This window comes from Gallus gallus, chromosome 13 (assembly GCF_016699485.2).
Source record: "Gallus gallus isolate bGalGal1 chromosome 13, bGalGal1.mat.broiler.GRCg7b, whole genome shotgun sequence".
Lineage (NCBI taxonomy): Eukaryota > Metazoa > Chordata > Aves > Galliformes > Phasianidae > Gallus > Gallus gallus.
In genome coordinates, this window is record NC_052544.1 from 10,514,574 (window position 1) to 10,530,209 (window position 15,636).

Sequence of the window (15,636 nt, forward strand, 5' to 3'; positions counted from 1 at the left end):
TTAATGGCTTCAATAAGCTTTGCATTTGGAAAAGTATTTTAATAAAAAGTTACCTGAAGTTTACTGCAACTTAAAATATATAAGTGAGGGAGAAGTACTTACTTTGATTTATATGTCTTTTGGAGGTGTAATTATTGGCTTTTTACTCACCTATGTAAAACAATGTACTTTTGTAAATGGATTTCTGGCCACTTTACTCCTTTTTTTTTTTTTTTCCACATAAAAAGTAAGCACTGTCAATCAAAGAATTTTAAGGTTTATTTCCTCTTTAGAAATGATTGATAGCCTTTTAGATTTACAAGTTGACAAGTTAAAGGGTTCTATTGGTATAATTATGTACTAAATTCACAGTCTTTCAATTTAAATGTCCTTTTAAAACCACGAGATTATCATACCTGTATTTTGAAAAGTGGGCCAGTCAGTTTGGGTTGGTATACAAATTGCTTCCATTAGCCTTGGGACCTATTTGAATTTAATACACCTTTTTAAAGTTAGTAGTACTTTCAATGGTACTTTTAAAATTTAGGGTAATGGGAATGCATTTTAAGTACAGTATGTGTTAGCTTGTTTTTAATGTATGGATGTCAAGAACACAAATAGAGAATTTGTATTCCTTATTGATTCTTTCTTTCTAATCAAGGGAAAAAATGTTCTTTGGATTAGAGCACGAGGAAGCCAGCTTCACACTCAGAGGGGACAGAGGCAAAACCTTGCACGAGCCCCGCTGTCTCGCTGAGAGCTGCAGTGTCTGGAGATCAGAATATACTTATTTTTTAATTTGGAGATAATGACGTAGGAACTTGTGTGACCTCAGTGCCGCATTTGGGGTTAAATATTTAAACAAGAATCCTTCTGTGAGATATGACTGATTACGTTTGACTTGGGATAAGGAGAGGAGGGCTGATGTCATGCAAGCATGCAGTTCAGGCAGCTGAAGATTTCTTTTTAAAATTTATTTATTATTTTTAAAATCTGAAATCGAAAGGGTTGGATGGTTAGAGATTAATGAGTGATCTTTGACAACTGCTGTTTCGGATCCACTCCTGCAAACTGCAGCCTTCCAAACGCACACCTTCCCCACAAACAACACCAAGCTGGAGCTATGTGAAGCAGAAAGTATTCAGTGTCTCTCAGAGGATGCTTGATGCCTTGTGAGATTGGACCATAAAATTAACATTTTTTTGGTCATTTAGTTCAGAAAATACTCACAGGAAATACTCTGTGGATTTCAAATGTGTTGAATGTGTGGGAAGATATGAGAAAATGACTGCTATCTCCAGGGGGATTTCAGAACTGGCCTCCATTTATAATATTGCAAAATTTAGTAACTACTTTCCCAAAGGATGTAAGGGGAAAGTGGCCATAAACTAGACTGCATTAAGGAAGAAACACATATGACAGAACCATGCAAAAATCTTCTAGCATTCATAGGATGCCTCCTATTTCTTTCCATGGACAGCACAACAGATACAAAGCAGTACAAAATACTGAGCAAGAGGCTGCATGTTGCACTCATAGCAGCCTGCATCAGTAGAGGTAATCACGGTCACTGTTGCCAGTGCTGTAATGCGCCCCCACTGCCTCACTGTGCTCACATCCACCGTTTGGTCTCCATAAACGTTCAACAGGTGTTGGTGAGTATCAGTGGGTGCAGTTTTTTTCTGCATGGTGAAATTCAGTGACGTACCTTTGCTTCATACACACTTCCATGTCAGATGCCATTGTGTCAGAGTGCCCCTCTGCTGCCATCTGTCACACAGCAGCAAAATGTAACAGAGTAATGGTGGGAAGGTTCAGCCTTTACTGCCATACCACCACCATCCACCACTCACCTTGTAGGCCATCATCATAAAATAGGAGGCATTACTTTTGGAGCAGCACTCATCTGTAAATTAGAACTAGCCAACTATCTGAAGAAGGAAAATCTCACAATCAGGGGAAAAGCTTCACTCTCACAACTTCCATCTGAGGGTCAGAATATAAAAGCAAAAAAGCAGATCAGATGTAGATATTCCTGATTAAGGGAAATGCATTAAAAAAATGAGGGAACTAAGGAAATATCTGGATCCTTGAGCAATATAACTTCTGACGATAGCTCAGAAATTAATGTTCTGAAAGACTTCCAGTTTGGTGTCTCCATAATGCCATAAGGATCATTTCAGGATATGCTCAGAATGTTTTCTTGTGTTGTTAGAATAATGCTGAGTTTCTCCCTTACTGTGTGTGGGCAAAAGACTCACCCCTTACCCAGTACTGCTACCCACAGTAGAAAAACAGTTATGAAAATAATAATCAAAATGGAACAACTTCTTTGAAAACTGGACTGTTTTGTCAGATTGTTTATGAAACACGACTTAATTGAGTACAAGTCGGGGATGGGATGTTACTTTTGTGACAACAGTATGGTCTGGCTAACACTTTTTCATGTTAAGAGTATGAAAAAAATGTGCTTTTTTCTTAAAAGGTGGATATTTGGACAAATTGTGTCACGGTAAATGAGACTGATGGGGCTGTGTAACTTGGTGTGGGAAAAGCTGCACTGAGCCATAGAAGAGTGCTTACTCCAAGTGGGAGATGCACTTTGGTGCTAAATCTTTTTGCATGAATCAGATGGCATCATTCAAGTTCCATGAAGAAGTTCATAAAAAAGCATGGAATAAGATGCAAGATGTGGTCATAATTTCGTAGGCAAAGCTTGTGCAAAAAATATTTTTTTTTTACCATAAACTAAGACAAAATATGACCCCAAATGACCCAAAAATGAAGACACCCCCCCCCCTCAAAAAAAACCAAAACCCTCTTCTTCCCCACAATAAACAAATAAATAAACCTAAACATTGAAAATATTATAGTGGGAAAAAGAACTCACATTTTTTTCACTGAACTAAAAAAAAATCTGCTAATGAATTGCTGTGGAAAGTTTTGTTGTCTCTGCTGGCGTGGGAGGGTCATGATGCACTGTTGTTCAAAAATGCTTGAAAATGCTTGACTCTTGTTCTTGTTCTCCAAAGCACTTAGGAAATTTTAAGCATGTGTTGAAGTCTCACTAACATCTGAGTTTTAAAGTGATCATATGACTGGAAATATAGCTAGAAGGTCATTCAATGCAGTCTCCTGTAATTACAGGCAATCATACAAAAAACATAATATGCTCAAATTTGCTTTGCTGAAAGCAAATGAGTTTAAGTACGGGCTTACAGATAAGCATGTGCTTAAAGGCTTGGCACAATCACAGCTGTGATTAATGCAGGCAGGCTTTCTCCTGAAGATTCAAGTGTTTTACCTCCACCCTCTCTCTCCTCAAGTTTACCTCTGTTTTATTGGACAAGGGCTGGGGAAAAATGAACTAAAACCACAGATGAATTTTTAAAAATCATTAGACCTTTCGGAACAGTTAAATGTTGACTGGGGTCTGAGCTGGGCTGCTGAATGCAGTAGGAGTTATATCTTTACTTCATTTCAATGGGTGAATAATAAAGCCTCTGCCATGACAAACGTCTGTAGTTCACAACAGAATTGTATATGATCATTGCACATGGATCATATAAAATGTGTAATAGAGTGTGGAAGAAGAGAGGCTCCCTTAGAGTTACTCTTCCCATTACAAAGGACCTTTCTCATAACAGGAAAATAGGAAAAAAGAAACAACATGAAACATGGGCTGCAAAGCATTTATCAATTTAATTTCTTCATGACTTTCAGAAATAATAATTGCTTTCTGTTTGGTAGATATATATACAGCATCCTAAATTTTGCAGAGACCTTGTCATAGGCACTCAAAGGGAAGGTTTGCATTGCTGGTTCAACTGAAGCCTCAAAGCCAACCTCCTTCCAGACTTTGTAATCAGTGCTGATTTCAGTAAGAGTAAATTTTGCTGTGGTCCTTGCTTGGTCTGGCAGTGCAGTACCAATGGTTGCAGTGCAATGGAGCCTGTTTGCTATGCGTTTGTCACATCACTGCGTTGTTTATTGTTGTTTCAGCTCTGAACGAACCCACCATTGACTATGGTTTCCAAAGGTTACAGAAGGTTATCCCCCGGCACCCTGGTGACCCTGAACGCTTGCCAAAGGTCAGCATCAAGTTTATTATTTTATTAAATATGGCAAAACTGTCCACTGCATGTTTTTGTTTGACAGTAACCCCTTTTGAATTTTATGCAAGACTCTCTGGATGTGTAAGGCCTCGAGTTCAGTACTCGGCCCAGTTAAGCTGAAGGAGAGGCATGACCAATGAAGCCCAGTCAGGCAGTTCTCACATCAAACTTAATGAGACTTCCCTGTCTCTCTGAGTCACCGCTGACTCAAACAGCTCCTGCCTTACTTAAAATCAAATCCTACTCTGTCTTCTGAATTACCTTATAAAGGGCACATTTTTGATTGGTATTTTGCAACCTGAGCAGCTTATTCATAGCAGAATGATGCTTCTTGGTTTTAGTATCACAATAGTGCCATTATAATTTTGAGTCCACCATTGATAATAGCAAGTAATATGGGTCTTTAGTGAATATGCGTCTAGTGCTGCTGCAGCGAGTGTTGTTTTAAGATAATAATAGTAGCATACTGATTCATTTCAGGATCTCTGAAATAATTAGAGCAATGTGTAGTGAAGTGATTTGGTGTTCATTCACATTAAAATATGTGGGAGATGTTTTGTTGATTTCTTTCATGTAAAAGCTGGGGAAAAAGTTTACATGGCTTCCAGTTCTTCTGTCTTACGCTGTGACATGCTGTCTAGGTCTGTGCTCACAGCTATTCTTGCTACCTGTACTTTCACATCATCTTGCTCAGGCAGAATATTGTGGATTTGCTGGAGAAAGAGTGGGGGTATTTGAGAAAGCACTGATCTTTGCTGCATGTCCAGAGAAAGTGAGCTATCGCTGTATGTGACACTGTCTGTGAGCTGCCACCATGCATTGTGTCTGCTCTGCCACGATGGCTGTTGGTGAGTTAGTGCCTGGCAGGCAAATAGGCTGGGTGTGCATGCTGGAAGAGCACTGCCTTCAAGTTACGAAAAGGAAGATGTGAATTTGCAGACCTGGGACACAGAGCAGAGCTTTAGCTGAGAGCTCAGGCCACATCCCTCAGAGACTGGAAGCTCAGTGCAGCCTTTGTAACTGAGTAAATCTCTTGACTTTTTTTTCTGTAGCTTCCTAAGTTGTATGTAGGCTTTCATTGTCAGTTGTTGTGAACTTTGATTAGTTAATGTTTCTGAAGTGTTGCTAAGGTGTGAAGAGACCATGGACACTACAAATCACTTTATTTCTTGGTAGAAATTAAATTTAGTATGTGATTTTTATTTTACTTTTGTTGTTGTTGTTGTTCCAGGAATGCTAAGTCTTTTATCTTTGCTTAGGAAGGCTGTAGGCTGTGGTTTTGAGGTTGATGATGTGCTGTCCTTCCCTCTTACAACCAGAGAAACATGCTGCCCTGGGGAGTTACATTCTACATTGGCTCTGTTCATCCTCTACAAGCTGTCCCTTTCTCTGACTTTTGGACAGATTTGCAGTAGGACTTTCTAACACAGCTTTCATAGGTCATCAGATTTCCCTCCAGAGATGCAGTCCTTTCCAAATAAAGAGTGCATCCTTCTGGAGGTGATCTTTCAGGTGTATAATGCTTCTGCCACCAGAAAGACACACAGAGGGAAATTGTTCCTTAGAAAATTAGAGACCAGCCTTCATTATGCCAAAAATCTGCAAGACCAAAATAAATGCTTCAAATTTTCCCTGAATCCAATATTCCAATTGATGAGTGGATGTTTGCAGCTTTTGTTTCTAAATGAGGAAATTCAAGTAAAATAAGACCGAGTAGTGCCATGTTGGGTTATGCACCTGTGTGCTAATGCATCACAGATTTCCGCAGGTATTGAGCTGCCTTTCAGATGCCCACAGTATTAAGGGGGTTCCAATAATGTGGCTGGGTTTTTCTGTTTGGTTGGTTGATTTGGGCTTTTTTTTTTTTCCTTTTCCTGGTATGGGAAAGCAGCCATGAGGCTGTACACCCTATTTTTTCCCATTCAGGCTAAGACTGTTGCCACACTAATAACCATACATCTCTGCTATCTAGAGCCATAAGGCATTAAACTTGCAGTAGAAAGCTTCATCTGTCTCCATATCATGACTCCAACATTTAGCAGATATTTATGGATAGGATATGAGAAGGAGGGTTAACACTGAGTCATCTGTCCCCTCATATACCCTCTTGGCTTAATGTGTTTGTTCTGAATACATTTGCAGGACAGATTTCCAAGTCTTTAAATCACGAGAAGTTGTATTTATACAGGTAAAAGTGCAACTAATGGCCTAAAAGAAAAAATGTTACTACTTAAAGAACTGAACAAACTTAGGGAAGAAACTAATATCTATATGCAAGGTTAGAGGGGTGAGGAGGACTTCTTTTTGTCTTTGGGTAATTTCTTGTGTGCAGGCTCGAAGGTTGGACCTCAAACGCCAGGCTCATTAATATGCGATGCACAGAGGCTGAATGCAGCAGGGGTTAGGGCACGTGTTGACTTCAGCATTTGAGGCACTGCTGGTTCAATTCCCAGCATTGCTTGCTGGCTCCAGAATCATAGTCAAGGACACAGTGAATCTCTGCTGGGTGAGCACTGCGCAGCGCTCTTCTCCATGTCATTAAACCAAGAAGGGCTTTGGCAGAATTCCACTATAGGCAATTCTCAGTGTCGACTTAGAAGAGAGTTGGAAGCCATATGGCTTCCACAGTGGAACCATGGTCAGGGAGGGCAAATGTGAGAGAGGCAGATATTTAAATATCATTTCCCCCATTTTCCCTGTTGTCCTGCCAACGCATCAGTTTCTGTATCTCAAAAACCTTATACTTTATTTGTTAAATAGATAAAACATATTTCTATAATTGCTTTTTGGTTTTGTGGCCCTTATCCCATTGAAGCAGTACTGGTGAATTAGAGTGATTTTAAAACAGAAATGGTTACACTTATTGGGCTCAAAAGGGTATGCAGTTCTTCCCATGGACCAACAAATGGATTCTGCTGTGTGAGTTATCTCTAAGTTAAGAAGAGCTGTTGTGGTCACCAAGTGCATGTAAGCATGTGTTTTGCTCCAGAGCTTGGAAGTTAGCAGCTATATCTGTGTCAACAGGCACATCTCTTAAGCCTCTGAGGCTATTTTAGAAGTTTGATCTCCACAGGTTTTCCATTATTTTCATAGCTTCTCAGAGACTATGCTTGGGATGAACTTCTTTGAAATGTTCCAGGTATCTGCTGGAGGTAGGCAAAGAAGAAAGCCAAATTTTGCCTTTTTATTTTTATTTCCCTGTGCTTCAGTGGCCAAATTCTTGTGGAGAATATTCTCCTGTAGTCATGAGACAACTGAAAAGTAGAGATGTATTTAAACTAGAAATGCAATATACAGTTTTTGAAGAAAAAGTGGTGGGAGCTGATGTTGGCAGCTGGGTTATGGTGTTAACTATAGGCTAGAGTCCTGTTCTTTGTGTGAAGAACAGATCAGGAAAAGCCACCAATTCAGGCTTGTCACTAGCTGATGTGCCTGCTTGTACACATACAAAGGCACAAACACACACACCATCAGGAGAGACAAGCAGTACAGAGGTGGTGGGATTAGCACCCAAAGCTTGAAGTGAGATGAAGTACCAGAAGTGTGCTGGGTTGTATAGTCTTTCCTTTCTAATACAGAGAGGAAGCAGATCAGATCAAACAAGAGATCTCTTGGGAGAACTGAAAAGAAATACCATGGTACTAATGTTAAGAAATGGTATTGTTGTCCTGAAGGACCGGTCTGCAGAAAGCCTGGGGAGTAAGTTTGCCTGTGTGTGCATTTTCCTTGTCTTCTGCTTTTGTGTATGCACACACAAATGCACAAGCGTTGTTGGTTCTTCTGTTCATAAGTGCGCCGGGAATCACTAAGGGTTCAGATCACAACAAGATGTTAAATCTATTTACGTTCATTTATATAACCATCCTACAATGCTTAAAATAAATCCCTGGCAGATACGCTGATATTCTACAACCTTGTTAGAACTCCGCAGCTACAGTTGTAAAACAGTTTCAACTGTGAGCTAGATTTGAAACACATCCATCCTAGATGATTTAATATCAATGATTCCTCTTTATATGCAATTTCCTAGAATTTATTTGCCATTTCACCACTCTCACAACTCATCACGTGTATTTAAATTAAGCACACGGTTGTTTGCTCTGTGTTCAAGAAGCAAGTCAGAGCTTCGACCCGCTCTGCGAGCTCAAATCCAATCCCTCCCAGTCTGCTGCTCAATGCACTCTCCAGGAGACCCCTCAACCCTCCTGAAAGGGGCCTTTTCTTCTGGTTTTGCCACTTTCCCTTTAGCTCCTTTCCTCTGGTCAGTCATTAGATCCCAAGAATATCCCAATCCTCGTTAGGGCGCTAATAGAAGACAGGTGGTTATTAGGAACCAGTGGCTGGCAAATGCTGTTGTCTTTTCCCTCATGAAATCCCAGAGATTTGCCCTTTATCCATCATGACATGGGAATTGTTTATATTACAAACAGAGGTTGACTGTGAACGTGGGTGGGTTGGCCTAGGCTTGCTAGCCGAGGTTAAAAAAGCAATGAAGACAAAGCAACTCAGGTTTGCTCCTTCGGTCAGACCCAATGGAAATTCCCAAATTGATCTCCATCTGCTCACCCAAGATACAATGTTTTCATGCTATTTTAACCTAAGTTAGCTAAATTGAGCTAAGGAAACATGTCTTTGTTTTTGTTCTACCCAGTGTAACAAGGGGGTTGTTAGAAAACTTGTATACCAAGTGCGAGCAGGAAGGGGGAGCATGTGGAGGAGAGCTAATGGAGTTCATTTGTGTAGCAAGGAAAGCATGAGATGCACGTGGTGGTTTCTACAGTATGCTGTAAAACTTGTCAGGAAGTATGACCACAGTTAAAGTTGATATTATCCTTATAAATAGGTTTTTTTTCACTTCCAAAATATTTGGGCATGTAGTTGGTAGAGGCGCTTGTTTTGCTTTGTTTTTCAGTTTATCCTATTGAAAATATATTCAGGTTTCAAAGTTCGGGCTGTGAGTTTCAAAGCTATTGAGAAATAGATGACCAAAATGTCTGCTGCTGCTATGGAAGTGTCCTTCTCATGGGGTGCTGTGTGTCAGGTGAAGGGGCATGTCTGGGAATTGCAAAGTGTCCAAGATGAGAGAGAGCTGAGCGGCAGAGCCGCAGCGCTCGCTGAAGGGCAGAGCCTCGCACCATTGGCTGGCAAGGAGCCCTTTCCTTTGTGAAGGTCAGCAGCGTGCATGCACATTTCAGTGAGTTTTCTTTATAAGTGGGTCAGCATTTACTCAGCAAATGATTAGAGCAGATGGTGTAATTTAGAATCTATGACAAAACTTTTAATAGATCAGGGCTAACATGATGACAAGGAGCTCTGTGTTGTTCTACGTTCCTGACTCCTGCTTTGCCTTGGGGTAAAAAACATGCCTGGGATTGGATTTTCTATACTGCTCATTCCATCTGAGCAGCTCAAACCACTTGTTTGAGCATTCTGTAAGAGCGATCCTCACCTTTCTCTATTCCTGTTTCCTTTATTATTACTATTTCAAAATACAACAATGAATTGGTGGAGGCAGGAAGGCACTAAAACAGGTAAACATGGTCCCTTCAAGGAGCGGAGGTTTGAAGGAATAAACCACAGTTTGAAGAAAGTAACAAAGGCTGCATTTGTGTATTTTGCTCTGTGGAGCTGAAAATATCTAGTAAATTGATCCCGTGGGAGTAATAAATACACATTACTTTATCTTGTACTTCATGTCCTATACCCCTGAGCCTTGATAGAACAACACCACTTAATAGACTTAAAAAAAGAGTAATTACAGTCATTGGTTGTGTGATATTTCAGCCCTTCCAGCCCTGCCTGACCTTCTAATTTAGCTCACCGTGTCTAACTAATGCATTTATATTCATCTTTTATGAAGCATGTGCAGTACAAAATTGACTTTGCAGCCTTTAGCAAGCTGGCTTACCAGGTTTAGGATCTGGTTAGTACAGTGCACGGTGTAGCGTATGTACATTTACAGCAGAATCTAACATGCATGTGGTTCTGATCAACTATTACTTCTTATCCTTTTGGAAAAAAAAAAAAAAAGAAATTATTCCACTTCATACCCCCCTCCTTTTTTTTTTTTTAAAGCTTTTTTTTATTCATTTCAGCATTATTTACAGCTAAACATGCAGGCAGAAAGATGCAAGCATTTTAAAAATGATTACCACTAATGTTTCTACTTGTCAGAAGTGCTTAAATTTTCCTGCACTTTGTCTAAAAACTTAGCACTTTTACCTTTTAAGAATTACAAATTTATAAGATCTTACTAGGCTGATTTACAAACAGACCTGACAGTTCGTGATGAATGATGTTGCAAAATGTACAATATGTTTCTCTGTCATTTCTGTGCATGTATATATTAAGAGGAAGATTAAGAAGAGCGAGAACCCCCCTCTGAAAGAAACCCGTGAGTTAGAGAGCACACAGAAATCTCTCCTGTGTTTCCCCATAACTTCCTGCTCACTTCACTCATCCAGTAGAGCACAATTGTTCTCTGTGCATTTTCTTCCACCATATGGTATCCTCATTACCATACACTAAGGGTCCATATGGGGAACTTGTGAAGTGAACTGTATTCATTTTAACTGCCAGATGAGCAGCCTTTTGCTTTGCAAGCTTAGCTTAAGTCATCTGCTGTCTTTATGTTGTTATGGCAACACAGCACCAATAAAAAATTCTAATCTACTGTAAGCGTCTGGGATCTCAGTGTTTTAAATGCTCTCCGTTACTGTCCTCTAAGTGAAGATGTTTGTTTTTTGAGTGTGACAAAGGGTTATTGTCTACTCCAGCAGGTGGCAGTAAAGAAATTTTCTTAAAAAAAAAAAAAAAAAATCCCAGGCCTTTTTTCCCCACAAATATAGTTTATTTTTTATCCCTCCTCTCCCCTCCATGTTGAAAAGTCACATAGTTATACACCACAGTCCATCTTCTGCCTGTTCTAGGCTTTCTGATGCTCAGAGCAGAATTGCATGCAAGGCATTCAAGTTGCAACTCAAAAACTAAAGATAGTGAAGTATGAACCTGTAGTAGCAGCTCATGTTCTTTGCTGACAGAGACTCAAGTACCACTTCACCAAGATTCAGAAGCCTCCGTCTCCGTGCAGCTGTTTCTTCTTTGGAGTTGCTCAGTTCCATTTCTAACTCCCGATTCAAACACAAAGCTAATTAAGACTATCTTATCATAATGGAAGCAGGCAGCAGCATCCTTAAATATAAATCATTTTCACCTCCGCAGGCCACATGATACGTTGCATTTCTGTCTCTCTGTCTGTATTGAAAGTGAATGTTTGTAGTCTCAGTTCATCAGTTCACATTAGCCTCATGCTGAATATTTAAACACAGAACAATTTGAACACACCATGAAGAGAGACAGTGACTGCACTTTCACTTGGAACAGCAAGGGCTCATCTAATAATAATTTAGTAAATCAGCCATTTAGTGGCTCAGTTGTACGCTGCATTGTGCCAAATAATATTCCGTTCAACTGTATGCTGGTAACAATGAAATTCAGACCCTGGTCACGTGGCATTTCTTTGCTCAATGGAGAGATGAAATGGAAAATCACCCTCCCAATAGACTGTTTGAACGTAGTGATTTATCAAAAATATAGCAGAGTGACAATATAAATAGGATTTGGTTGTATGTGGTACAATCTATTCTAGTTAGGCTTCTTATTGGTTTAGTTTCTACTACACAGATTCTACGATAATTCAGGAATTAGACTTTATATATACAATAAGTTGAAAATGTGAGAAAAGAGGAGATAAGCAGAGTTACCACATAGTTTCTGTCCTTTAAGGCCCACTGATGTGGCAATTATCACCAGACCATTATTGCTGTACTTCCAGCCCTGGCTCCATGCTCTTAGGAGCAATGGGGAAACGCAGCTGCTGCCGTTCCTCATCACAAGGTGCCATGTATGTTCGTTCATAGCATGAAAGCAATATCAGGTTAATTTCTTTTCCCTGTTTAAGGCTATCAGGGTTGTAGGAAGTGGTAATCTTATTAATATATATTAATAACTAACTGCTATAACTGGAAAAGAAAAACAGGCAAGCTTTGGGGCACGCACGCCTTGCTTCTTGCATGCTAACTGTACCTTTTCTCGCCTGTATCAATGGGTCTAATAAAAGATATTACCTCACCCTACAAACTTGCCTTGGTTGTAACCACAGACCATTGTGAATTCAGCCAAACAGCGACACGTTAAGGCTGTCTCTGATGAAGATAGAGGAGAGAGAATATTTTCCTAGAAAGTGTGTTGTGAAGTTTAATTGGTTCCCATTAAATTGGTGCTTTGAGATCTCTGAATGCAGGGCATTGCAGAAGTGTGAAGTAATGTCTATAATCTCACCTAAGGTTTCCACTTCTAGCCTAGTTTTAGGTGTTATGCAGTGGTTTACGTGGTGATGTAAAATGTGATTGCGGTGTATTTCTCACAACACAGTCCAATTGAGCAGCAGAAAAAGCATCCTTCTAACCATCATGATGCCATTTAGCAGAGAGTGCTGCAAGCAATACGATGTCTGTTGTCGTAATTCTTCTAAGAAATAGAGAGCTTCACAGTCTGTACTTAACTGCTGACACTTGAAAACTCAAACATTTTGGTAAAATGAATCAAGCAGTAATGTTTCTTTTATGAGACCTCCTCACGGGAAGGGAAGGTTTGGCACCATTTGGAGATCAGGCTCAGTGATCCATCATAGCAAAGTCAGCTGTCCTGGCGCGTCTCATAGGTCACTCGATCGAACCAGTGGCTCTTACAACTATATTATTGCTTATGGAACAGTAATTGAGGCTCCATGGTTAAAAATTACCTGGTCTAATAGGCAGTGAACAATTTGCACTCAATACAATTATAAGCCAAATCATTCATTTCATAACACTTGGACTAATTTATTTGTTGACCTTTTAATATCCATAGCTCTTCAGTAGTATTAACTGCAACTCAGACAAAATCTCTTGTTCATTTTACTTTCATTGATTTTTTTTTTTCCATTGAGGCAATAACAGTTGTTTGAGTACAACCTTTTCTTTCTGTTGCGGAAGTCAATCATGTAACTTATGTTGATATAACTCAACTGGGCTGAAATGTCCTCTAAGTACAATAGCAAACAATCTCATGCTACTTGTATAAATATGGTTATGCATTTCGGTTTTATTTTAAAGAATGCTTTAGAATATATTTCTGACCACAGCTGACAGATGATATGCCTGCTGAGAAGAAAATGGAAACAAAACACAGAAGCATTTTTTAAGCACTGCGACATATATATTATATTTTCTTTTTCATCTACGAGAGATTTGAGATACAGATATTTTGAAAGTTGTCTCTGTTAATTTCAAACTTCAGGACGGACCAAGTGTCTTTACTAATAATGCTGTAATCATGATTTCATCTGGCCAGCATCTTGTCTCTTGAAGTCCTAACACTTTGTAGAATAGAGATGCTTAATTTTTCCTGTGTGAGCTTTTGACAAATAAAATGTCTGCAAAAGTATTATTTTATACACAGGAAATAAATATTATTAATGTTTTGGTTTTTCTTTCAGTTTTACAGCTTTAAAGTAACTTGAGAGATAAGAGTTTCTGATGATCAAAAAAGTTACTAAAATATTGATGTGTTTTGAAAAATAAGTGGTGAATTTTGAAGCACTTCTATAAAATATGTTGGTGTGGTAACAGTGGTGGTCTTTTCACTCCCCACTCAAAAAGGAGCCCTAGATAGCGTACAATTGAGTATCTACTTTTACATCGTGGGAGTACATAGAGAAAGATTCTGTTATCACTGTGAAATGTTGGATACATTTAATTTCTTACATATAAGCAAATTCAACATTTATATTTGTTTTGGAAAATTTCAGTTCACATTTTAAGAAAAAAAATGCTAATAAAAAAGTATCAGATGAAAAATATCTTTTGTTAACGGTTAAAAAAATGATTTTTTTTTTTTGAATATATGCTTAGAGGCATTTCAGTGAAAGTAGTCTTTCTGAGCTAAAGCCTCTTTGTGCAATAAAATACTCTAAGTCTTTTGAACACATAGTTATAAAATATAATTGTTACACATTTGGCATTTTATGCTTCCCTAGGAATAACCACTTGGTATCCACACCTAATCTATGCTCTGTCTTTTAATTTCAATTGGGTCTGAAGTGGTTCTCCATTGTAATGAGAATGCCCCTTTCAAGAGACTTCTTTTAATTATACCGATGATAAAATGTAAGTGAAAGTAGTCATTTGTAGAGGTTATGACTGAGCAGTGTTTTAACTGTAATACTAAAATCTACCTACGTTATTTCAGTCTCTATTTCAACATTTTTATGCACTCTCTCTCCACAGAACAGAGTGGAATATCATTGTAGGTCAGATTTTCAGTGTGTCTTATTTTCAGTTTTGCTCCTGCTATTAAAAGTAACCTGAGCTCTCAATTTCTGGCTACTATCACCTTCTACCTAAAGTGTACAAACCAGAAAATATTCATTGTTTGACAGAGAGTGACAGTTTCACAGATCTTAATGATATGTTGCCTTTTTTTTTTCTTCAGTCTTCATTAAAACAAAATGCAGGGGGTTCTTTAATTAATTTCACATGATTTTTTTACAGAAAATGTCTAGTTTTGTGTACTTACAACAGATATTTATGTGCATAAAAGCACTAATAAAAAACAATTCTGAAAATGAAATTGAGAATACACAAATATAATTTAAGCTTTAATTACTAGATAGCTCTGCTGATTGAATTCAGATGACATTCCTGCCTTGCAGTACCAAACATAACGATATGTCTTTACAGATAAAAATGCAGTCAAGTGAATTATGCCACCCAATACATTCCAGTTTTGACCTAATGGGAGAACAATTTAAAAGGGATAGAACTTGACCTGTGTTTGTAAATTCTTTGTGCATATAAATGATAGGAAATAGATACGAGCCTATCTGCCAAGTAAAATGCTTTGTACTGTTACAAATACATATTTGGATATCTGCATTGTACTGCACAAAGAAAATAAATAAATAAACAGTAAAGACAAAGAAGCACAAACAGTATTTAATCTTTTTTAATCCCTGGTATTCTGTGGAATTTTTCTATTGGGTACACGAATATGGTTTGCAGAATAAAGGTTCTAAAAGAGCCTTTGTAGGATCTTTGAACAACAGCCCCAGAATGTACTGTCTCTGCTCATTTTACCAAAATCTTTTTAAGTTTACTTAAGTCCAGATCCTTCAAATAATTTAAAACATTCTTCTTCTTCCATAAGGGGACTTTGACAACTTTCCAAAAATATATGGGTAAAAAATGGTCAGAAGAAGACTGTGAGTAATGACTTTTTTTTTTTTTTTTCCTCCTTGCATCTCTCATCTGCAGCTGTTTTCAAGAAACAAGAATGTTAATGCTATGGAGAGCCAAGGAAGAACTATCAGAAAATCTTACGTATGCAAAACCAAACCAAAACAAAAACCTCAAAGCTCATTAGAATCAATAATGAACATCTGCTTTGAAAGTATTGTAGGTGGTGGTAGAAATGGTTTGGGGTAAATCTTCAAAATGATTTG

The 15,636-nt window shown here is 38.5% G+C and overlaps 1 protein-coding gene across 10 annotated transcripts in view; it reads left to right on the forward strand.

The window, feature by feature from the left end:
- Positions 1–15,636, forward strand: part of EBF1 (EBF transcription factor 1) — a 263,422-nt gene that overhangs the window by 226,786 nt on the left and 21,000 nt on the right. For all 10 annotated transcript variants that reach the window (NM_001397656.1, NM_204752.3, NM_001397657.1 and 7 more), the window contains exon 11: positions 3,982–4,070. In NM_001397656.1, the coding sequence (NP_001384585.1) occupies positions 3,982–4,070 (89 nt within the window). The remainder of the gene's footprint in view (positions 1–3,981; positions 4,071–15,636) is intronic.